Here is a 24610-nt window from a genome sequence, read left to right on the forward strand (position 1 = left end):
AATAACACACTAATAGTGCCCTTATCTTCTACCACCCTGCCTAATGGGAAGAGATGGGAACCTCAGAGTTGCAAAGCGGCACATAGATTTCAAATAAGGTTTCAGTGGATGTTAGTGAAGTCTTTTTTTTTTTTAGATATTGTCAGAAAATTGTATTTAATGCTGGGTTATAAATTAGCCCTGAGCATAAAAGTATGCTTTCATAGGTTTATCAAATGAAGAATGCATTGTATCAAAGATAACTGGTTCCTTCTGCTCTATCAGACACTGATGTGACAATATATATTCATCACTTGTATCATCTTCATTCATCATTTTGACCCATGCATAAATGGCCAAATAGGCCTATATTAAAGGCTGGACATTAATTATTTTGCTGATAAACTGCATACACACATGCCTTGCAGAGATTACGTTATATGTAACACTGTTCAGAGAGACATATTACAAGCACAGTAGCAAAAAATAAATAAATAAATGTACCCAACACAAGAACACGTGTTCATCCAACCCCCACCTCCACCACCCTCTCCGAGAAGTTCCTCTTATTTGTCAGGGCTGGAGATGGAGTTTCATAGCAGGAGGCGAGCAGTGCGCAGCAACCGAGAACAGTGAGAAAACGAGCGGCATCAGATAAAAGATCTCAGCACCTGCTAGCCGCGAGGAACATCAGAGGTGGTGAGTTGAAACTTGGACAATATCCTTAGGGCGTCCACCAACTAGCATCTTATTAAATTGGAGTGATACACCTGGTGAAACAAGAGTGGATGAAGGTGGAGGATGGTGCCAACGCACAATTGCTAGATTGCGCCAAACCAATCTGAGATTACATATTACTCAGATCCGTATTTTTCCTCGACTGAGTGAGTATTCTTTAGTTATGTGGATTTGGAGAAGAGAAGGAGATCTGCATCGCTCCATCCCAAGAGAAGCGCGCTACCATTGAGAGACGCGCGGAGAAAACTCCTGCGGTAAAACAAGAGAAACGAATAAACTCGCTCCAGATTGGGACTTTTCAGTAATCTTCTCAGAAATGAGGGAGGGTTGTGTACCTGAAGTGTGAAGAAAGCCGAAAACATTCTGTCCTGAACAAGCGCGCAAAAACAGTCTGCTATATTTCGGGACAACTTCAGGGGTGGAGGATGTCAGCGTTGCGGAAGAAATTTGGGGATGATTATCAGGTGGTGACCACCTCGTCCAGCGGCGGCGGGTTCAACCAGGCGGCCCCCGAGAAGAAAAAGAAGCGTCAGCGCTTTGTGGACAAGAACGGCCGCTGTAACGTCCAGCACGGGAACCTGGGAGGAGAAACCAGCCGGTACCTGTCGGACCTGTTTACCACGCTCGTGGACCTCAAATGGCGGTGGAATCTGTTCATTTTCATCCTTACCTACACGGTGGCGTGGCTGTTCATGGCCTCGATGTGGTGGGTCATTGCCTTTATACGTGGAGATCTTTACCAGGCCCACGATGATAAGTACACACCGTGCGTGGCCAATGTGCATAACTTTCCCTCAGCTTTTCTTTTTTTCATCGAAACCGAGGCCACCATCGGCTACGGTTACCGGTACATTACAGACAAGTGTCCCGAGGGCATAATTCTGTTCCTCTTCCAGTCCATCCTAGGGTCTATAGTGGATGCTTTTCTCATCGGCTGCATGTTCATCAAGATGTCCCAGCCGAAGAAACGGGCAGAGACGCTGATGTTCAGCGAGCACGCGGCTATTTCCATGCGTGACGGTAAACTGACCCTCATGTTCCGCGTGGGTAACCTGCGGAACAGCCATATGGTCTCCGCGCAAATACGCTGCAAACTACTCAAAGTGAGTATAGTACTGTAACTGTATAGTACTCAAAAAGAAGAGATCAAAGGCGAGACACCGGCACACCGCAGACATATGTGAAGGTTATTTAATTGCCTATACATAATTAGATCTCAATCTAGTTAATATGGGTGAACGTATACATAGCTATGGAACAAATGGCTATAGCCTATACCTGAAAGCTTTAAGTTATAGTTAATTCTTGCATGTAAAAGGAATAGTTCACCCAAAATGATAATTTTGTCATCATTTAATGACCCTCATGTCATCTCATCTCATATGACTTTCTTTGTTCTGTGGAACACAAACAAATATATATTTTTGAAGGATGTAGCTATGAGGTCTTTTTGGCCTTACATTGTAAGTCAATTTGGTCCAAACATTTCAAGCACCGAAAATGTCTTCTAAAGCTATATAATAGATTTAATTGAGAATTTCACAATGTATCACACACATGCAGATACTATTTAGCAGAGACAGACCACTTCTATCCACCTTTTTTCTGAAGTGTTCCACAATTCGCCTGTTTTCAATTTACGTTCTCCAGTGTTTTCATTCGCAGCCTATATTCTTAGCGGGTAATGTGATGTATAAAGCATTACATTTGTAAAAAAAATTGTCAAAAAACATGTGGGTCTATAGTGCTGATACTTCACAACTTAGATTACCTTTTTTGTTTTTTTACAGTGCCTCACCTGTGTGTAGATGTTATAAAGTGATGGCCCGTGGTTAGTTACGTTGATTTTATTAACTTAGAGTTGTTATGACAGCCAAGAACTGCACAAGTTGAGCATGAAATTAAGTTTTATTCAAAATAAATAAAACTCTCCAGACCAGAAACAGAAAATAGGCATTTAGAATAATCATAGTACAGAGCAGTGGTTGCTCAGGAAAACTGTGGATTAAAATGAATGGAAGGAAATATGAATGCCCAACAGCCAATGAATGTAGAAAAGGAAGTCCCGCCTTACAGGTAAAAGAGCCCATCCTGTTTTAGACACAGACATCGCTTGTTAGTCAACTCGAGAACGAGTTAGCTGAACCAGCATGAAAAATAGCATTTTTAGCATGATCTGAGTTAAAGAAACACAATTTATTGATACAGTAGGTTTCAGATTTTACTACTGATGATCTTAAATATGACAGCTTTTCTATTGACTGGCCCTGCTCCATATCAAAACCGCTGAGGTTGCCTGTGAAAAAAGTGGGAGTGCTCTGAATAAAATGAAGATATAAAAATACTTTAAATTAAATCCTATTTAATGTTACCAAAACAGCTTAACATTAATTCCACTAATTACATTGCCTTTGTTTAAGATTATAATCAAAAGTACTGTTGGAAGATGTTATCCACACCCACTGATCTAGAGTCAGTTTTTGAATTTCACTAATAATTAAGGTTTGGATATGGCTTTGAGGAACTGATCCTAAACCAGCAGTTATGAGCCGCTTTAGCCTGTAGAAGAAAACGATAACAGCAGGCTAGATTGAGTAGCTGTCTCGTTATGAAGGCAGAGGTTTAGTTGTCAGCCGCATGCATCATAGAGGCTGTTTAGTTTCGGAAAAGCAAGTAGAACATTCCAAATGCAGCCTTTGAATGCGACCTTCAAATGCAAGGAATGTTCATTTCCAAGTTAAAGTACCTCAGTAGACAGTTATATATATATATATATATATATATATATATATATATATATATATATATATATATATATATATATATATATAGGTATAATTATAATAATATATAATGTAAAATATATTATTTTAAAGTAAATATAAAAGTACATTCCCAAAATCTATTTTCTTTTCACTCACATCGTTATAACTTGACATAAGTACAACTATTGTACTTTTTGTTTCCATTGTCCTACGAATGCCATCTTGTTTAAACAAAGCTAAATCTAAATTGAGGACACTCTGTATACCGCTGCCTACAATGGACGCATTCTAACTATCAACAGCCTTCACATTGAGACTTGACTAGTGAGATAATTAAGCCACAAATTCTCTATGTGCGAGTGGAGGACTTAACCAATTCAATTATCATGTGTATGTTGAAGGCATGAAAGCAGAATGCTGTGCCTGTAAATGAAGAAACACTGATTTGCACAATCATTCAATTTACTAGTTTTAATGCAGGGATCCTGTGTGTGTGTGTGTGTGTGTGTGTGTGTGTGTGTGTGTGTGTGTGTGTGTGTGTGTGTGTGTGTGTGTGTGTGTTCGCCTTACTATACAGTATTATTTGGCTTACCTATTAAACTGAGGCTGCTTAGAACCCTCTAGCACACATATAGAACCTATATTTTAGAAGAGTTGATTTTTGTTGTGCTTCTCACCAAATGTGATTGCATCGCTCATGAAGATGTGGATTAAATCATACGGATTATTTTTATGCTGCCTTTATGTCTTTTTGTGAGCTTGAATGTTTTGGACCCCATTGACTTAATATATGGACAAAAAAAAAAATACATCCTTTAAAAACCTTTGTTTGTGTTCTGCAAAAGAAAGAACGTCATACAAATTTGGTACGGTGATGAAGAGATGAGAGATGTTGAGATAATAATACATTTTAGAAATCTCAGCGCTAAGCTTATATGGCTGTGTACATGCTTCACGTCAAGTAGATAACCTTGATAAAAGACCTGTAATCTGATTTTTTGCTGGGATGCAATTGTAACTTTTGGATCAGTTTTTATGCAATCTCTCTCAAACATCATACACTCACTCTACTGCTCCATCATCTCAGTCTTTTATCCTAACTTTCTCTCTCTCTTTCTGTTCCCATATCTATCTGCCTCCTCTGTCTCTCTGTAGTCTCGTCAAACTCCTGAAGGTGAGTTTTTGCCTCTGGATCAACTCGAACTGGACGTTGGTTTCAGCACTGGAGCCGACCAGCTTTTCTTAGTGTCTCCTCTGACGATATGCCACGTGATCGACTCCAAGAGCCCATTCTATGACCTCTCACTGAGGTCCATGCAGACAGAGCAATTTGAGATTGTGGTTATCTTAGAGGGGATCGTGGAGACCACCGGTGAGTTTTAACAATAACACAGATGAATTATGAAACATATCCCACAGCTCAGTGACAGAAAATAATATACATAGATGCCAGAAATTTTGCTGACATGCCAAACCTGTATTTGACAACTGTAATGATATAGAATGAAGATATAGAGTGAAGCACTAAATTCTGTATTTTATTCACGTATGTATTATCAACAATATATATCCTAACAGGGCTTTAGCCCCCCTAAAATTAATCTCAGCCACCCTAAAAGTCTGTGACTCGGCAAGCAGCATCCAAATCTTTTAAACAGTGGCAGCACTGCACTAGTTTTATGGTCAAGTGCTATAAACGTATTGTACATTGCTAGTTCATGTTATGTTAAAGCTGTACTGCATAACTTACTGTGCTCTCAAGTGACACCTGTGTTTGACACCTGTGTTTGACATCTGTGTTGGACATCTGTGTTTGACAGAATATATTATATCAGTCATGTTCTGGCACTGCTCTTCTGGTGGATGAATCTCCCAATTTGAGCTTACCTGGACATTGACTGTGTATGATCATGACTGGAGCTGGAGTCATAACGTACTATTTTCATGTTGATATTATGTTTTATGATTAAACATTTGAAACGGAAATATTACTTGCTTTAATGAAGATAAACAACACTCTTATTTATATATTTTAATTAATTTTCTGAAACTACACTCAAAGCACTTTTAAATAGAGAACAGGGGACACTCCTCAGCCACCATCAGTATATCTTAATATGATTTATCAAGTGTTTTATCTACTATTAATGTTTGAATTGTAATTCAATTTTCAACTTAAGAGGTTAAACTCGTGATATGTCTGATACAATTTCAATAGAAGACTTTATTATTTTTATACTATATTGTCTAAGTTACTACAATAGCATGTCTGTTACACACAATAACACTGTAAAAACATAAAACGATTCAATAATGATGGGGATAAAATATGCTTTATTAAAGGTAAAAATAATTTGCTTAAATATGCAGTATAACAGTTAGACGAAGTCAATTTCAGAAGTCATACATATTAAACATGTCACAGTAACTTCACTGGACATCGTGATCGGTTAACACACGAGTAATGTTCGATTAATAAAAGCATGACAAGCAATTTAAGCTTCAACAACCCTACCAGAAACATATACAACATTATAGCAGGTATACAACTTGCCAAAGGGATAACAGATACATATCCATGTAGACTGCAACAATGCTGTCCTGAACTGTAAGAGTGTGACTAACTGAACTGAACAGCGTAGTTTGTTTCTCCAGCCGGATTATGAGCCAGCCGATACTTCTTTCCTGTGTGTGCGGACATGACGTAATGACGCAAGGATGAACGTCCTAAGCCAGTGAATTTGCCCCAAATCGAACCTGACAGCTCAAAATACAAAACATTTTTTAGGCTTACTGTAGTGAATCAGGGTAAGGTAAGGACATTGTTTTTAACACTGATTGTTTTTGTACTCAATCAATAATGGCAATTTGTCAATTTTTAACCAAAAATAATCTTACATTAGTAAGTACATAGTGCAGTTTTAATGTAGATAATTAATGTTAATGAATGCAACCTTGTTTTAAACTGTTACTAAGTTTTCTTACATTCCACTTGTGTGTCTGTTCTTTTTCTGTACATTTATTACTCCCATCTAAGAGTAGAATATTTGTGCAGGGTGGTGTGTGGTTCAGTCTGTGTGAGTCTGCCTTTAGAAGCAAGTTTGGTGCAAATGATCTTTTAATTATATAAAAGAATGAATGTTGATGTCTACTGCAGCAAATAGAGAAAGAGAGAGACATGTTATGTAAGACATGATATACAGTATAATGTTAGTCTTTTGTTTTGCTCTCTGTCTCATGGTTCTGTAGTCTGGCATGCTTGGAGATTAATCCACCTGTCTATCAAATCACAGCTCACCTTTAGTTTCTCACCTTGCAGCATCAAACACATTGATCTACACGAACACAAGGATGTTTGGCAACAACAAAAAACCTCTGAAACATACACCACTATACATACATACACAATTGCCATATGCTTTGCATCAGATGCATCCATTGTCCATTGATTTAATTGGATCAGAATGAAAAATGCAAATCTGTCCAGTATATCCATCGATGAGCATCTGAATTTTCCGCCCACAGAATGTGAAGGGATTTGTGGGTAAAAAAAGAAAAGTGAAAAAAAAAAAAAGATTTATGTACAGTTAGTCAGCACTCTGTTCTCCCCATTGTGAATCCGTTTCCATAGCAACTAAATCAGACCCTTCTTAAGCAGGTCTTTATACAGTAAAGTCTAACCGGCTGTTTGAAGTATGGAGAGAGGACTTGTGTTTAGCAGTCACACAAATCAAACAATACTTACAACTTATCGAATAATTAATTAGACATTTTTAATTATCCCTTTTAATTATGTCTAGGATTATGATATGTGCATGTGCGAATACAGCGCAAATGTATTATGCATGTGTGATTGTTGTGCATGGGTGTTCTTGTGTCCTTTTGTTCTAATCTTCAGGATTAAACTGTGTTTGGACATAAATTTCAGTCTGCAAGCCCATATTTCACATGCACGGGCTATGCGATTCTTACAGTGTGAATGGAGAATTTTGACATCAGTACATTAACTTCCTTCAAACAGAGAGATTTCAAGGCCAAAAGGAGTCACAGGAAAAGCCCAGAGCCATCCACTGCTCACAGAGATAAACATGACAGCAGTGCCAGCATTCACATCTGTCAAATTATTTACAGATTTTCACAAAATCAAGTTAAAATTGGCCAGTGTGGTAAGCAAAAATGACAAGAATTCTTAAAACTAACATTATAAATATTATGGATTCTAAAACAAGGCAGAAATGCATTAAATTAATTTGAAACTTTTATGAACATTAAATATTAAGTTATTTTGTGAAGATTGCATTAAAACTAGTGTATTTGGGATGCAATTCAGCTTTTTTTCAGGGATTTTGCATAAAAATATAACTGACATTCTGTAATTTCCTTAAAATGATAAGTACATTTTTAAAGCAAAATATACTTGTAAAGTAACAGAAAGCATATGAAGAACAAGACAATTATTATTTTTTTTTAATCCTTAAATTTTCTCCTAATTTGGAATGGCCAATTCCCACTACTTAGTAGGTCCTCGTGGTCCTCGTGGTTACTCACCTCAATCCGGGTGGCGGAGAACAAGACTCAGTTGCCTGAGACGTCAATCCGTGCATCTTATCACGTGGCTCATTCTGCATGACACTGCGGAGACTCCGCATGTGGAGGCTCATACTACTCTCTGCGATCCACGCACAACTTACCTTGCGCCCCATTGAGAGCGAGAACCTCTAATCGCGACCACGAGGAGGTTACCCCATGTTACTCTACCCTCCCTAGCAACCGGACCAATTTGGTTGCTTAGGAGACCTGGCTGGAGTCACTCAGCACGCCCTGGATTCAAACTTGTGTCTCCCGGGGTGGTAGTCAGCGTCAATACTCGCTGAGCTACCCAGGCCCAGGATTCTTACTTTTAATGGAGTCTGTGTCTGTGTGTGTGTTGTGTCATTTTTATTAAGTTAAACTTTAATTTTAAAATTTTTTGTCTAATGTTAACATCCATTAATATTTGAAGTGGCTAGATATTTATGCTAGTTTCAACAATTCTTACCAATAAATTTTCGCTTACCACACTGGAAGTTTATATCCTTGATTTTAAGAAATATGTTCTAAATTTAAAGAGGGACAGTATAATTTACCATTAAAAGATTTGGACATGCTAGATTGAATTTATGTTTCTCATTATTATATAAAAAAAAAAAAGAAGCTTGAAATGAGTTTTGTAGACATAAATTTAGGGCTATGAATCGATTGAAAGATTGAGAGATGAACTAATCAATAGCTGTTTTCTGTTATTAATCACGATTAATCATGGTGCATTAAAACATTAAAATATAAACCTAAATATATTTAGTATATACTCTGTCTCAAAGAACAGAATAGATAGAATGTGGATAGAATTACACTCACTGGCCACTTTATTAGGAACACCAGTACATCTACTTGCAATTACCTAATCAGCCAATCGTGTGGCAGCAGTGTAATGTATAAAATCATCCAGATATGGGTCAGGAGCTTCAGTTAATGTTCACATCAACCATCAAAATGGGGAAAATGTGATGTCAGTTATTTAGACCACAGCATGATTGTTGGTGCCAGACAGGCTGGTATTTCTGTAACTGCTGATCTCCTGGGATTTTCACATGCAATATCTGGAGTGTATAGAGAATGGTGCGAAAAACAGAAAACAACCAGTGAGTGGCAGTTCTGTGGACAAAAACGCCCTTTTGATGAGAGTGGTCAACGGATAATGGCCAGACTGGTTCGAGCTGACAGAAAGGTTATGGTAACTCAGATAGCCACTCTAGTGAGCAGAATAGCATCTCAGATTGCACAAAACGTCAAACCTTTAGGTGGGTGTGCTACAACAGCAGAAGACCACACTGGGTTCCACTTCAGTCAGCCAAGAACAGAAAACTGAGGCTGCAGTGGGCCTACCATTTTTGTACCTCGAACCAGTCTGGCCTTTCTCCTCTGACATTTGTCATTAACAAGCCATTTTCACCCACAGAACTTCTGCTCGGTGGATGTTTTTTTGTGTGTGTTTGTTTTGGCACTATACTCTTTATACACTAGAGACTGTTGTGTATGAAAATCCCAGGAGATCAGCAGTTTCAGAAATACAATGTGAACAATTAACTGATGCTCATGACTCATATCTGCATGATTTTATACATTATGCTGCCACACATTTGGCTGATTATATAATCACATGAATATGTAGTTGTACAGGTGTTCCTAATAAAGTGGCTGGTGAGTGTAAAGTAGATTTTAACAGGTATAAATCTTTGATACAAGTATATATACATTCCATAAAATCATTGGACCTGCTGTAATTAAATGTTTGTCAAAATCTTCTGCCATTTACCAGTGGACTTTTTTAGTAATAGGATCAAATGGGCAATCATATCAAGCTTTATTGGCAAGATAAACTGAAGTGTACATTGCCAAGGTATTTTTAGACAATATACATGCAGATATAAAACAAATCAAATGCTAAAGTTGAATTTGCTGAAGTTTAAAATCTCAAAATTGTCTTTAGCTGGCATTTAGTCTCTATCGTGCAGTTTTATTTTTGACACTGGTTCAGATGACAGTGAGTGAGCATTTTCGGGTGATTCAGAGATATGGCAGCTTGCACTTATCTCTCCCACACTTGGCTCACCACTTGCAGGTGAAGTCTTCATTCTCCGTACAGTAAATCTGCTCCTGGGACATGCATTGAGCATAATGAATAAGCATGCACTGCTCTACACAATCAGTGTCTGTGCTAGGATGTGCAGGTACCTCCTGGAAATTAATATGTGCCGATTTTAGCAATAGGAAGTAGGAGTGTGACGATACACTTCAGCTCATGAGACTAGACGATACATGATATTGGGTTCGTGAGAATGAGACAAGACAATATTTTAATACTATTTTTAAGAAATCTTCAATGACAACAAGATTATAAATGTAGCTCATTATGTATTGCAAACACTAAATTGTATCTTACAATTTTATTGTGCTATAAAAGTGTATTGATGTCATAAGATAGCATCATAAAATGTGAGGAACAGGGATACAAGTAAGTGTTTGTGAACTGATAATCTGCCCTTTTACTCATGCTTTGTCTGAAAGGGAATTAATTTGTACAAGAAAATGTACAACAAGCCACATACAAATAATTTGGTAAGAATGTAGTTATACCAACGTGTTTAGGGATGAAAACAGGTTGTTATAAACTGTAGTTGTATGGCAAACTAAAAAATTCTGAATTTTAATTTTTGGGTGAACCATTCCTATAATGTGTCATTACAGTTGCAAGAAAAAGTATGTGAACCCTTTGGAATTTGCTGGTTTTCTACATTATCTACAATTAATGTGACTCATCTTCATCAAAGTACAGACAAACACAATGTGCTTAAGCAAACATCACAAAAACAATTATATACTTTCATGTCTTTACTGAGCACATCCCTTTAAACATTCACAGTGCTGGATTGGATTTAAAAACTGGTCGATCCTCCTTTGGCAACAATAACCTAAATTAAACGTTTCTGGTAACTGCGGATTACACCTGCACAATGTTCAGTAGAAATTTTAGACCATTCTTCCTTACAGAACTGCTTCAGCTCAGCCATATTCTTAGGATGTCTGGTGTGAACGGCTATCTTGAGATCATTCCACTGCATCTCTATTGGGGTCTAGGCTCTGACTGGGCCACTGCCAGTGACGTGCGGTGATGTCTTAAAGAGGCTAGGCACTGAGTTATGAAAGCCAGATTACCTGATTTATTGTTTAAGCTAATAATACGTAATAACAGTGAACGTTACGCACAAGCGCGGCATATCAAGAAATGTAAAAATCAGGATGTATATAGTGTACTCTCTCTCTCTCTCTCTCTCTCTATCACAGACACACACACACACACACACACACACACACACACACACAAGCGCGTAAACAGTGCACGTTACGCACAAGCGCGGCATATCAAGAAATGTATATGTATTTTATATATGTTTTATATATAATATATATGATTTTGTTAATATATCTTCATTAGATATTATTATACAAAATTCAGTAGTCAAAACACAGAACATAAGTTGTTTATTTTTTACAACATTATGTGATTATTTTTTTATGTGCAATCTTCATCTTTATAACAGAAGATACAATACAACAATCCTTTACCTTTTCATTGTGGTAGGTTATATACAGCTTCCTTTGCTCGTCAAGTGCAAGGTCGGTCCGAGATTTTCCAAAGATTTTCAGTGTAATTTGACACTGGATGTGAGCTGACGACTTTTCATGCTTGGTTAAAGCTGCGGGCAGGTTGTTCAAATCACAATATCCCGCTGAAGTCCAAACAGTCTGACTGGTTGAAAAAAGCAGGCAGGGATAGCAGTACAGCCGCTGATTGTTAGCACAGCCACATAGCCAATCTTTTCTTACATACCAATCAGTTTGAAATGATCGGATAATTTTTGGGCCCTTTTGCTGTACTAGTCCATCTAAGGCTGGCGTAGACCTCCCTCTTGCAATTAACTCATATTTGGAATTAAAATCGAGCTTGGAAGTTGGAAAAAATTCTTAATTCCGTGATTACGACCTGTGCTGTCATTTTGATTTTGAATTTGGCGGGGATTAGGCATGTACGCTAGCTGTGGTGTAATGACGTTAGCTACGCAAATGTCCAGGAATATCTCGATTTTAATTGGTCCATGTCTGATACGTAACGGAGATGATTACGGGCATAACATATTTACGTCAAAAGGCACAGCAGATTTGTGCTTTTTGCCGTACATGTTAAAGAATACAGGATCGAGCGCGCATGCGCAACATGGGTTTTCTGCGTGTCGTCTGCAATGAATGGACCGTAAAAGCACTGCTTATTCTACCATTTTTTTTTAGTTGATTATGCGTAACTGCTACATTTGTCATCATAACGTCTAAACAATTGGAATAACACACATATTGCATATATAAATCACAAGAATAAAAAGTAAAAATACAAATACAAGTTTATTATTTAATAAACATTTTATTTTTGAATTTTGGCAGGGTAGGCAGTGCCTAGTTTGCCTACCCAGACCGCACGTCAGTGACCACTCCAAAATGTGGATTTTCTTTTTTTGAAGCCATTCTGCTGTTGATTTACTTCGATGTTTAGGGTCATTGTTCTCCTGCATCACCCAACTTCTACTGAGCTTCAGCTGGTGCACTGCCACCCTGACATTATCCTTTAAGATATCTTGATAAACTTGGTTTCAAGTTTATCAATGATGGTAAGCGAGTCCAGGCCCTGAAGCAGCAAAACATTCATAAATCATGATGCTCCCTCCACCGTACTTTACCGTTGGGATAATATTTTCATGTTGGTGCCCTTTTTATTCCATACATGGTGCTTTGGTTCTTCCCAAACAATTCAATCTTAGTTTCATCAGTTAACAAAACATTTTCCCAGTAACATTGTGGAGTGTCAAGGTGGACTTTGGAAAACTTCAGGTGTGCAGCAATGTTTTTGTTGGAAAACAGCAGCTTCCTTTGTGGTGTCCTACCATGGACTCATGCCTGTTTGATGTTTTTCATATAGTAAGTAGACTCATGAACTGAGACGTTAACCAGTTCCAATGATTCCTTCAAGTGTTTAGCTGTCACTCTAGGGTTCTTTTTTTTACCTCATTGAGCATTCTGCGGTGTGCCCTTTGAGTCATCCTTGCTGGAAATGGAAGTGGAGCGTAGTTCTAGCGGGAAGACCAGCAGGTGTACATCACATCATTAGCTGGGTAACTCCTAGCCAATCGCACGTAAGCCATTGCTTTATAAGTCCACTCCCAATCTATCACATTGCTGTTTCGGTGTGCTAACACTGCAACCTCCACCTCCCCACCACCACCAGTTGAGCCCTGTCCCGCAGGGGGGTAGGCTCCTCGCCCCTGCCTCCTATCTCCGGCAGGACATGACGGTTCCGGGTACAACTCCCTCGGACTGCCGGACGGGGCCTACGCCAAAGAGAGAGACATTACCTCCCGTTTTACATCTATCAAATAAATGGCATCTCAAACTTCACTCAAGCCTGCGTGTCTTCCCGATAGAAGGACGGTTCAAGGGAAATTGTAGGGAAAGCTACAGTACTAAATTGCCATTTGTAGACAATTATCCAACCGTGGACAGATGAGTATTTAAACTTTTTGAGATAACAATTTCTAGCTTTATTCAAAGCAACGATTCTTGACCATAAGACTTCTGAGATCTCTTTTATGAGAGGCATGGTGTGCATTAGCAGATGGTTCTTGTGAATAGCAAACTCAAAATGTTTGAGTGCTTTTTATAAGTCAGAGAAGCAATAACCCACACCTCCAATCTCACTTCATTAATTGGATGCCAGGTTTGCCAACTTCTGATACACTAATTAGCATTTATTGACATCATTAGCCTAGGGGATCACATACTTTTTACAACCTACACTGTGAATGTTTGATTGATGTATTCAACATATACACGAACAATAAAATTATATGTGTGTTATTACTTAAAACAGTGTTTGTTCATTATTGTAACTTAGATGAAAATTCAACCAGATTTGAAGACAAATTTATACGTAAATGCAAGTATTCCAAAGAGCTCACATACTTTTACTCGTCACTGTTTATTGGCAATATTTTTTGACATTTATTGTATTGACTTGTAATTGTATTATTTCAGTGTTTTATTTCTGTGCTTGCAGCAGTGAGAGTAAACAGAGCTGTGCTACTGTCCCACGGGGCTCTGTAAATCAAAAGGGAGGCACTGCCTCATTCCCAAAGGACCACACACTGTGTGTCAGTGAGATACAGGAGAGAATTTGGCCCGGCTGCATGGTCAATTACCACTCAGAGCAGCCAGATAGTACAGTTTACAGTTATCTTACACCACAGAGAGAAGGGAGAGAGACAAAGGGAGAAAGCAAGAGTGTGAGATAGGGACAGAGAGGGAGTCATGATGATAATGATGGCTGGTGGAATAGGTGTGTTAGGGAGAAAGACTCAAGTGGAGGGATCAGGAAAGAATGGGTGAAAAGAAAAGCTGGAAGAGAGAAAGAGAGATGAGAGAAACAGGTCAGGCAGAGCACCTGGCAACGGAACCAAACACTTGATGATGGTCACCATAGAAACAGATTATCTCTCTTGGAAATATAAATTGTTCTCATAATTGTCAGATGTAGAAGTGTAGCAATACCATTTTCTTTTCTTGCGAAGTCTAATGTGCGCAAACATTTCCCCCAAATACAAAAAATGAAATTTGTCGACATGGAGGAATAAGGAATGATTATGTAAGCCGAATTTGTGGAGAGCTGGACCGGATTTCAACTTACTAAGCCCTTACCTTCTCCCCTTCCAGCAAACAGCAGAAAGCCTGTTAAATATTTCATAAGATGAATAATATTATGTTATACTGCTAAGCCCAGGATTTGTCATCTTGAAAAGCAGCTATTTTGACTGTAGTAAAGAAAGATAACCTTGCTCGTGAAGTGTGTAGGCGTTCGATGGTCGTAGGTGGCAGTGAAAGAAAAAAAAGAATGATCTTTATCTGTTATGACTTTCAAAACTGTATCAAGTATGTTTTGTCTTGATTTTTTTTTTTTCGTCTAAGGTTTGTAGTGCAGAGGTTTGTGTTCGGCAAAATCTCAGTAGACTCAGCCAGTCTCTTTTTAGACTGCCTGCTTTTCTCTGTAAGGAGAACAGCACAGCAGTCTCGCTGTTATCTAAACACCTTTTAGCCTTCATCCAGCTGCTCAAAACCTAGTCCTCAAATCCCTATATAGAGGTTCTCGAATTATTCCTTCTGCAAACACCTCAAATCTCCTCTTATAATAAAAAGGAACAACACTCCAAGAGAGGATATCAATATACATATACAGTTTTTGGATGAAAGAAACGTGCCCCCCTCTTCTCTCATCAAATGTTCGCTTCAAAAGTTCCTTTTCCTACGACAATTATCTCATATTAAATTCTATGATATTGACAGATGCCCGTGGTGTTAGGGGGTTCATAAAAATGAGCTCCTATATTGAAGGCTTTGCATTTTGTAATTAAGGAGGGATGTTCTTTGGTGTGGATGATACACAGATCTAATTAATTTCCTACAGATAAAGCCCTTGTTTTCATGCAAACAAATTTGCCATGAACAGACATTCCCATGGGTTTTGCTTAACAGTAAATGCTGCTTGTGTGTGTGCTGTCATTAATGCATTTATTTGCTATAGTATATAGTATACAGTGTACTCCATTCAAATACAGCTTATTGTCCTAATTAATATGCTGTTTCGTCACTTTATTCTATTGTGTTAGCTTTCTGCTCACTCATTTAATAAATTTGTTTCATTAATTATCCTAGGTATGACATGCCAGGCACGCACCTCGTACACAGAGGATGAGGTTCTGTGGGGTCACCGTTTTTTCCCAGTAATTTCTCTGGAGGAGGGGTTTTTCAAAGTCGACTATTCACAGTTCCATGGCACTTTTGAGGTTCCAACACCTCCACACAGTGTAAAAGAACAAGAGGAGAGCTTGCTCCTGTCCTCCCCCCTGACAGCCCCCTCTCTCTGTCACAGTGCAGGGGGGGTGACTGAGGGCAGCGGCACTCTGGAGGGTCTGGATCTCCAGAGCGATGCAGAAACTGGATCCATCAGTATAGCAACCCCCATGCCCACCAACAAAATGCCTGCCAAATTTCAGAAGCTAACGGGGCGGGATGTCCTCATCCGGGATGGAATGCCTCGAAAGCTTCTGCGCATGAGCTCAGAGATCACATACAACTTGGGGGACCTACCTGTCAAACTCCAGCGAATCAGCTCAGCTCCAGGTGTGGCAGAGGAGAGGCTTCAGCCAATCAGCGGTGTAATTAGCTCCATGGAGGACAGGCTTACATCCAAGATGGGCTTGGTTGGCGGATTCGAACCCATCAGCCAATCAGTGACAGATCTACCCCCAAAACTGCAAAGGTTGGCTGGAGGGGTTGGGGTAGGTGGAGTCGGAATCGGAGGAAGAATGGATGGCCATCTGCCTCCCAAACTGAGAAAAATTAATTCCGAGAGGTTCACAGGGTTAAGTTTCAAATGAACAGACTTCTATATATACATGTTTTTCCCATTTATCTCTTCTGAAAATACAATTCAGTAAAATAGACAATCTATACTTCTAGCAATTAATGTATGGATAAAATATTAAACAAATGCTAATCCTCTGCACAATCTGGAATGTTTGGACTACAAACAGCATGAAAGAATTCCTTTTCAATACCTAATTACAGGTAATAGATATTATTACAATGTTCATTGATGATTCAGTATATAATCTTTTATATTAGCCTATTAGCCAAACGTCTTTTGAGGGCTTGCCTATATTATGTACATCTTAAATAAAGAACATCAATATAATTATCAGAGTTCAATGTCAGTGATCCCTGATAATCCACAACAGCATTTGGTTTTTAAAAAAGCCAATGACTGTAAACCTGAGTTAGCCATTTGTGTTTTTTATCGGTAGATTGGTTATTGTGGTTCACAATAACAAATTGATAGATTAGTTTCTCTGGTCTTCTGACTTAAAGAAATGGGCATTTATTGAAATATAACACATTTATGGATGAACTGACTCAGGTTTTTTTTTTTTAATCTATTGCATGATTTATTATTTCATAATCAAGCCAGATTATCTCACGTTGAAAATTAAGCCTTAACTATAAGTTGCCAAATATAAAATACTGTAAAATACCAAACATGAAAGCCCAATTATCGACATTTAGCTCAAGAAGTATTTCATAAATAATTAAGACAATGTGGAGTTATTTTCAGAGCTACCTGTCGAAAAATAAGGCACACAGTATTTCACATTTGACTCCTAATACTTAATTGTGTATATTTTGTATATGATGGTTTGTCAATGATTGTTTCCTGCTGTTATTTGTTTAGCAGTTTAGCATATTTTCTGGACCTGAATGACTTGAGTATTGTGGACAGATGGGTTAAAGTAAAAAAAAAATGGATATGTTTATCAGTTTTAATAGGCTTTATAGATCTTAAAGAACTTGTCAATGTTGTTATGCCTTTGTTTAAATCTTGTGTTTGAAAACCAAAGCAATAATATTATAAATTGCAGTGGAACTTCTGACTTGACAAATCTCGTACCTTATGTTATGTTAACGTTAAATGGTTTCACAGTTTTATAATTGTGTTTATCTCAATACATTCTATTCTACTTCTGACAAATATTAGGATTGCAGTTGGAGTGGTTTTCAATACTGTAATAAATGTTTTATGATGCGTTGTAAGTCTGTTATAAGAGGGAACTAATGAAGGATGAACGTTTATCTGAAGCCATCACAAAAGAAGTCCAAAATGAAGTTTAGAGGGGACTTGCCTATGTTTAAAAGCATATAAGCTCATTAGTATTGGTAGAGGTCTTCCCCACAAATAAAGCAGTTTGATCTGGTTTGACCCAGCCGTGTTGTGACTGGCAGCTTACTGCCCGATGCTGCTCTTTGGAGGAGTCGCACAGATTGCTTCAAAAGCCTTGAGAAATCTGTACTTTACTGCTTTTCTGAAGGACTGTCCATATTCAATGTGGTAAACTTTTTACACAGAGAACTTTAACCTCCCAAGACCCCGCATCCACATGTGTGGACATAAGGTTTTGGTTTCGCTATTCATAAAGGCTATTCATAATTTCATTTAAACTGACTGATCTCAGTTCTAGGTTGTCATTAAAGTGTTAAACATTTGACGCATTGAGTCATGTGACAATACAACAGGGTGCTGATCTCAGCTGATTTTGTCTGTGGGAGAAACGACAACACAACTACATCTGGAAAGAAACCTCATTAAATTTTTACATTTAAACCTGTTTGAGTCGAAATATTAGAGTCTCTAGTTTCATCCGTTAAAATTTAAAAAAAGTAATAGATTTATCATGAAATGGCAAGCTGGGAAACACAATGACCACGTACGTGGACTATAGGCTAATTTTCCTTAAAATATCCTATATTCACTGTGCATTATCACATTGAGAATTAATGGATGCATCCAAAAACTGAAAAATTTAGATTTCAGAGGCTGTATATGGAGTAAGATTGAAAATAAGGTTTATTTCAAACTGTTCTGAGACCAGTGGAGACAGACCCGCACACTGGAGGTTAAGTCATTCCATAATTAGGGAGCATCCTATAGCTTTCCTATGCAGCCAAGTGCATTCACTCCTAATATCTGGTCAAAGGTTCAGTTTTAGGCTGCAGAGGATGTTTGGACCACTGAACATGTTTGGCAAACATGGTTCAATTGTAATCAGTACATAGATTCAGAACTGATCATGTAGAATTTTATTTTACCATGGTTGGCAGTGATTGAATGCTGCTGGCCATTATTTTGAATCAGAATTATGCATGTTAATTTCTGATGTAATGTCTGTCACCTCTCAAGAACGTAATTATACAACAATACTGGAAAAATAATAACAATTTGATAAAGCAAATCGGACTTTCTATAGCTTTGTTCAACGGCTTTGTTTTTCATATAATGTAATTTGTATAATTCGGAATTCGTATAATGTCTGTGTGTGGGAGTGAGGGTTTTTCCCACAGATAACAGATAATATAGAAACTGTTTAATTACTCAAGTGTATCAAGCTTTGATACAGCTCAAGCCTTCGTTGCTAGTTCGAAAATGTAACTTTAGAACTAGCAACGGAGGATGCGCTGCTTTTTGGCGTGTGTGTGAGCAAGAGAGAGGGTAAGGGTTAGCGTGGTGCTTTCATTATAGCTATTAATTTAAACATAAAAAGTTCACATATTAAAAGTTATTTTGGATAATAGAAACTGTTGTATTTATCAAGTCGTGGGGGGGGGCTGGGGGGGTGCAGTTCTATTTGTTTGTCGAGGCACAAGTCTCAATGTGTGTGTGTGTGTGTGTGTGTGTGAGACAAGAGCAGAGAGGGAGCCCAAGGATGAAATTGAATAAATTTAGGATATTATAGACATTGTTTTTAATTCTTACCTGCTGTACTTAACCAGTGTCTTTGTTTTAATTGGATATTTTGTTGTGGTAGCCTGTAGGGCTATTTGAAATAACTAAAATAATTTGGCAAAGTGATATGGAACCGTTATGCGGTCAAGACCTGGAACTACTTCATAGCTGTGCGTTTACACCTTAGAACGTACGCCAACCAATCAGAATCAAGCATTCAACAGACCCGTGGTATATAAAATCAGTTGATTATATATTTTAAGTAGATTGAGGATAGTTCCAAAACCATATGATTTTATTTCTTCCATCGAACATAAAAGATGTTATAGACCAGGGTCTATCAAACTCCAATCATTTTCCATAAAAGCAAAAGTAGTCCATACAAATCATACGCTACAATATATTTAAAGTCTTCTGATGTTTTCTGAATGCTAGCAACACCAATACCATGGGTTTGATTCCCCAGGAACACACAAACTGATAAAATGTATACCTTGAATGCACTGTAAGTCACTTTGGATAAAAGCATCTGCTAAATGCATAAATGTACATGTGAAGTATTCATTGAAATCTAATAAAAAAATCTACCCATCTTCCCCAATGCTGTAGCTCTCAAATCGAGTAAATAATGATGGAATTTTTATTTTGGGGTCAACTATTATTTTAATAAACCTCTTTTGGTGATGAATGGGCAGGTTTGTCCTTTACATGTATCCTACCCATATACCAGCTATGAAAAATTTTGTTCTTTTCATAGTGCCAAGTGTTTACCGCTGGTGATTTGATCTTGGAATTATCACAAATTATGTTTTCTACACAGCCAGCTTGAATCTGAGACAGACACTTCTTTGCCTGGCCTTTTTAGAATATAATGAAGAGAGGGTGACATGTGGAAGAGACTATATGAAATCTGAGTCTGATACATTGGATGTGAAAGCCGCAGGGGCACCTTGCAGTTCTGTGTTAAATGAATCCCTCGATATGACTTCCCCAAGAAACATTAACACATTACTTCGCCACAGGGGACCAATATCCTGAACTTCTATCAGCAGGAAGTTAATTATGAAAATGTGTGTGTCTCAGTGTGTTTGTGGGTTTGAAAGGGAGAGGGTCCAATTCAGAGAGAAAATTATCTTGGCACTAAATGTCAGATCCAGATGAAAAGAAGGAGTTTGTGAAGGTCAGCATGCACTGCTTAAAGACCATTATTGCTATAACTTACTGATCTCTTCAGAGAGCTCATAGAACCTGCCTTCCATTTTCATTTATTTTCCCCTGCAGCGGATGTCAAATGCTCCTTATTTCATTTAATCAATTTTATACTTAGTGATTTAATCAAAACCTGTATAGGATTATCTAAGTTCATGTACTTTCAAACAACTATTAATGAGCTCTTAAATTGTTTCTGCTCTCAGATGGAGAAAATTCAATCACTGTCATTTTAAGTGACCTACTCTGATGGAGGAGATCGAAAAAGGCTCTTACCCATTAATTATAGATAAACAAAGGCTAAGCCTCAGTTCTGTGCTTCTTGTTGTTTTGAAGGTACTTTGAGTCAACGGCATACATTTGAGTGCATTATGTACAGATCAGACTGAAAATGTATTATGCTCTGTTCAATAACATTTTACCATTTAAATGGAGAGACAGTCACATGACACGAAAATAGCACACAGACACTTTTCTCGTATAGCTCTCAAAGTTGGCATGGGACAGCATTTGCTACAGATAAGGACAGGATGGGTGTGTGTGGGCAACATTAAATTGTACAGAGGAACAGGATGCTCAGTTTGTGTGTGGATGTTCCCTGCAGAGACAGCGTGCTGTCTGTTCTGAGGTGTGTTTCAGAGAAAGTGTGCTATTTACCAGCTTTTTGTATCCAGGTGATTTACATTGTGAGTTTTAGGCAGATTATTAACCCAGTTTAATGCTTGATCAAGATTATAGAAGGAAAGGAAAGAGGGATTCATAGTTAGATATAGAGTATTTAGATAACCAGTTGCTACAATTGTTAGAAGAGATAAATGAAAGATATTTATAAAAACGGTTACTTAAAGGTTCATTCTACAACTGAGGTGTAGCTAATAGATCACTGGTGGCACTGTGGGACAAACAGTGTATTGGATCTTAAGTGTAAAATGGATTCCAATTGCAGTGGTACAATAAACATTTTATAGGCAATTCCTCTATTATTAAAAAAAAAAAACTGATGCTTATTTTGTTTTTTAGCATAATATGAGGCAAAGAATCACAATTAATGATTACAGTATTATCAAATTGTATTGCTGATTTGAAATATGTTCTTTGATCGTAATCTTGGCCAGCCGTTGGGATTTTGGTGACCCACCCATTCAAGTAGATAGGAGCTGCACGGGCATGACTGGAAATAGCCTCCATAGAGCGTTCCAAAGATGGCCGACAGTATACTGACATGCTAGATAGAAGATACCCAGGTCAATCTCTGTATATAGGCTCTGTTTTTGAAGAGTCTAAATATTAATAACTCGCAAACATAAAACAACAGCAAACAGAGGTTGGTGAATAGCTAAAAAAAAGAAAGTTAGTATTTATTGCCAGAACTATGTGGGTGTCAAGGACAATCCATTTTCAGAGGCATTGTGCTGTGTTTGATTGCTCACCAGTTTACCTTGGTGCCCATGGGTCAACAGTCCCTGATACTATCAGATATGCGTGATGCACCATTGCACACTGGACCACTTTCATACTTACACATGATTGCGTTTGTAAAAGCTGTTAATGTGGAATCATGGGGGCGTTAAACCTTTTCATGGCCTAACAGCAGCCCTGACATATCTGGAGCCATAATGATAAGATCTCATCACTGTGACAGTTTATGCAACTGCCATTTCCCTCTGTCGCTCTCTCCATCGTCTCCCTCTCCCTTCAGCTCTGCCGGTTTCCCTCGCCAAGAAGCGTGTGAGATACCATCGTTGTCACATTCTCTCGACACCTCCTTTAACAATTGTTTTTTTGGAAACACGTCCATACACGAGGTCGAAGTTGTCATGTCACTGGCCATAATAACATTAATTATATCAGACTCAATCAGCGCGACCCCGGAGACGGCAGCCCATGATTAACTGGTCTGTCACCCATCATTTGACGCGCCATTTGTCAGTATCACACTGCGGTGCGTTGGGTAGAGCTTCAAATTGTAACATTACTGCAGAGGCCACATGCTAAGAGGACTGCGCCATGAATGTTTTAGCAGACGCCGACTGCAACGCTACATCAGAAATAGAAACAGCGCCAGAGTAGAAGCCAGCCAGGCACTTGGAGCCATAGTACAGCATAGGAGCCGTTGCTAGGTAACGCCAGAGCCCGAGCTCGCACGGAGGAGCATCCTCGCGATGAGGGAAAATAGCTTTGCATCTGCACTGACGTTAAGGGCAGTGTCATCTTCGTCTTTAACGACTTGTTTCATGTTAAATGTGTAGACTGTTTACGAGATAGAAAAGCATACAAAGACAAATGTCCAATTTTTGTTAAGTTCTCTGAAATCAGTTTCTAACAATGCAGTTTTCTCCAACTTGTCTGTTCGACAGCGTTGACTAGACTGGATCACATTATTATGTCTTTGGTGCCCTCTGCCGTTTGAGTAAGTTAAACAGTTGAAAAGTGATGCGTGTAACACTAAAAATGTATTCAAAGATTCTTTCAAGGCAAGTCAGTCCACTCGGTGGCCATCTTTGGGACACTACTATCTTTTTTTAATGGGGAAAAGACTGAAATCTCCTAAACGGTTGGTCACATTTTTCAGGCTGGTTCAGCTGAAGCGCATTTGCCATCTCGAGTTAAATAATATGCAATGTCTATATCTAAAAGGTGCATGGCTCTTTTACCTGTAAACAGATAGTCCCACCTTAAACTCATGCCATTGGTTAAGCCAGTGTCGCTTTTTCGGACTGATTGGGACGCTTGAACAAACAGATCAATGTTTTGATAGCGCTACAGATCGCTTTTTTTGTTTGTTTTTTTTTTGCACAAAATGACTGCATTTAAATTTGTGATAGAAGGTATTTCAATATTAATAAAAAAGTTACAGTTTTCACTCTCATATCAAATAATTGAACTTGTTTACATGAACATCCATACGCTGATATCTCCTAAATGCAAATAACACTTGCACACATTTGATAAGAATGTAAGACTTCTGGTCAAGGTGTTAACATGCAATGCGAAATAAGGGGTAACAGGCAAAAATCTACACGTGTCAATCAGTTTATTCTTACACCACTGATGACCTTAGACTGATAAAGTTGTTTAATGCATTTACATGACCACACATAATGTCTGCTTATTAAGCATAATCGGTGTAAGAAAAAATGTGCATGTGAACACGCTCAGTGATCAACTCCTGAAAACAAAGAACAAATCAAATACGGCGACACATCAATAAAATCTTGCGAATTTCGTGACCAAGCGCCATAACATAAGAACCAATGAGGTTTGATGTTACTGATGCATTTAATCATTAAACACTGATCATATGCCTTTAGAAGACTGAAAGGGAAAGTTAAAGTAGAGATCAACTGAGCAGGGAGAATAATTCATAGTAAAAATGTACTAAAATAATGATGTTTCTCACCCACACCTATCAGATCACTGGAGTTATAAGGTTAACTTTTGTAGACATATGTGATTTTTGGAGCTTCAAACTTTTGGCAGCTATTCACTTGCATTGTATGGACCTACAGAGCAGAGATATTCTCCTAGACATCTTCGTTTGTGTTCTGCTGAAGGTTAGTCAATGATAAGAGAATTTTCATTTTTGGGTGAACTATTCCTTTAAGCTTTAAAGTGAGTCACTATCAATTGCTGTTATTGAAATAAGCAAACACAACATCATTTAAAATGTCTCCTTGTGTTCTGCAGAAAGAAGGTCATGTGGGGGAGTAAATCGTGACAGAACTTTCATTTTTGAGAGAATTATTCCATTAATATTTAGGTAATCAGCCATAGTACTTAAAAGTTATCTTTGTGCCTGATTATGCAAAATGTGTAGTTGCACAAAGAATGGCATGATCCATATAATACACCCTCTAAGTGTTATCACAATGTCTGCTTTGCAACAAAAAACTTGCAAATTGCTGTTGACAGCACACTGATATAATGAGCCAACACAATGTCATGG

General features: G+C 38.1%; 1 protein-coding gene across 1 annotated transcript; it reads left to right on the forward strand.

Moving 5' to 3' along the window:
* Nucleotides 1-591: 591 nt before the first annotated feature.
* Nucleotides 592-19298, forward strand: kcnj3b (potassium inwardly rectifying channel subfamily J member 3b). Its single transcript, XM_052130831.1, has 3 exons — nt 592-1820; nt 4638-4854; nt 15834-19298. The coding sequence occupies exons 1-3, from the start codon at nt 1143-1145 to the stop codon at nt 16556-16558; spliced, it is 1620 nt and encodes a 539-aa protein (XP_051986791.1). The 5' UTR covers nt 592-1142; the 3' UTR covers nt 16559-19298.
* Nucleotides 19299-24610: the final 5312 nt, after the last annotated feature.

Source organism: Xyrauchen texanus, chromosome 7 (assembly GCF_025860055.1).
Source record: "Xyrauchen texanus isolate HMW12.3.18 chromosome 7, RBS_HiC_50CHRs, whole genome shotgun sequence".
Taxonomy (NCBI): domain Eukaryota; kingdom Metazoa; phylum Chordata; class Actinopteri; order Cypriniformes; family Catostomidae; genus Xyrauchen; species Xyrauchen texanus.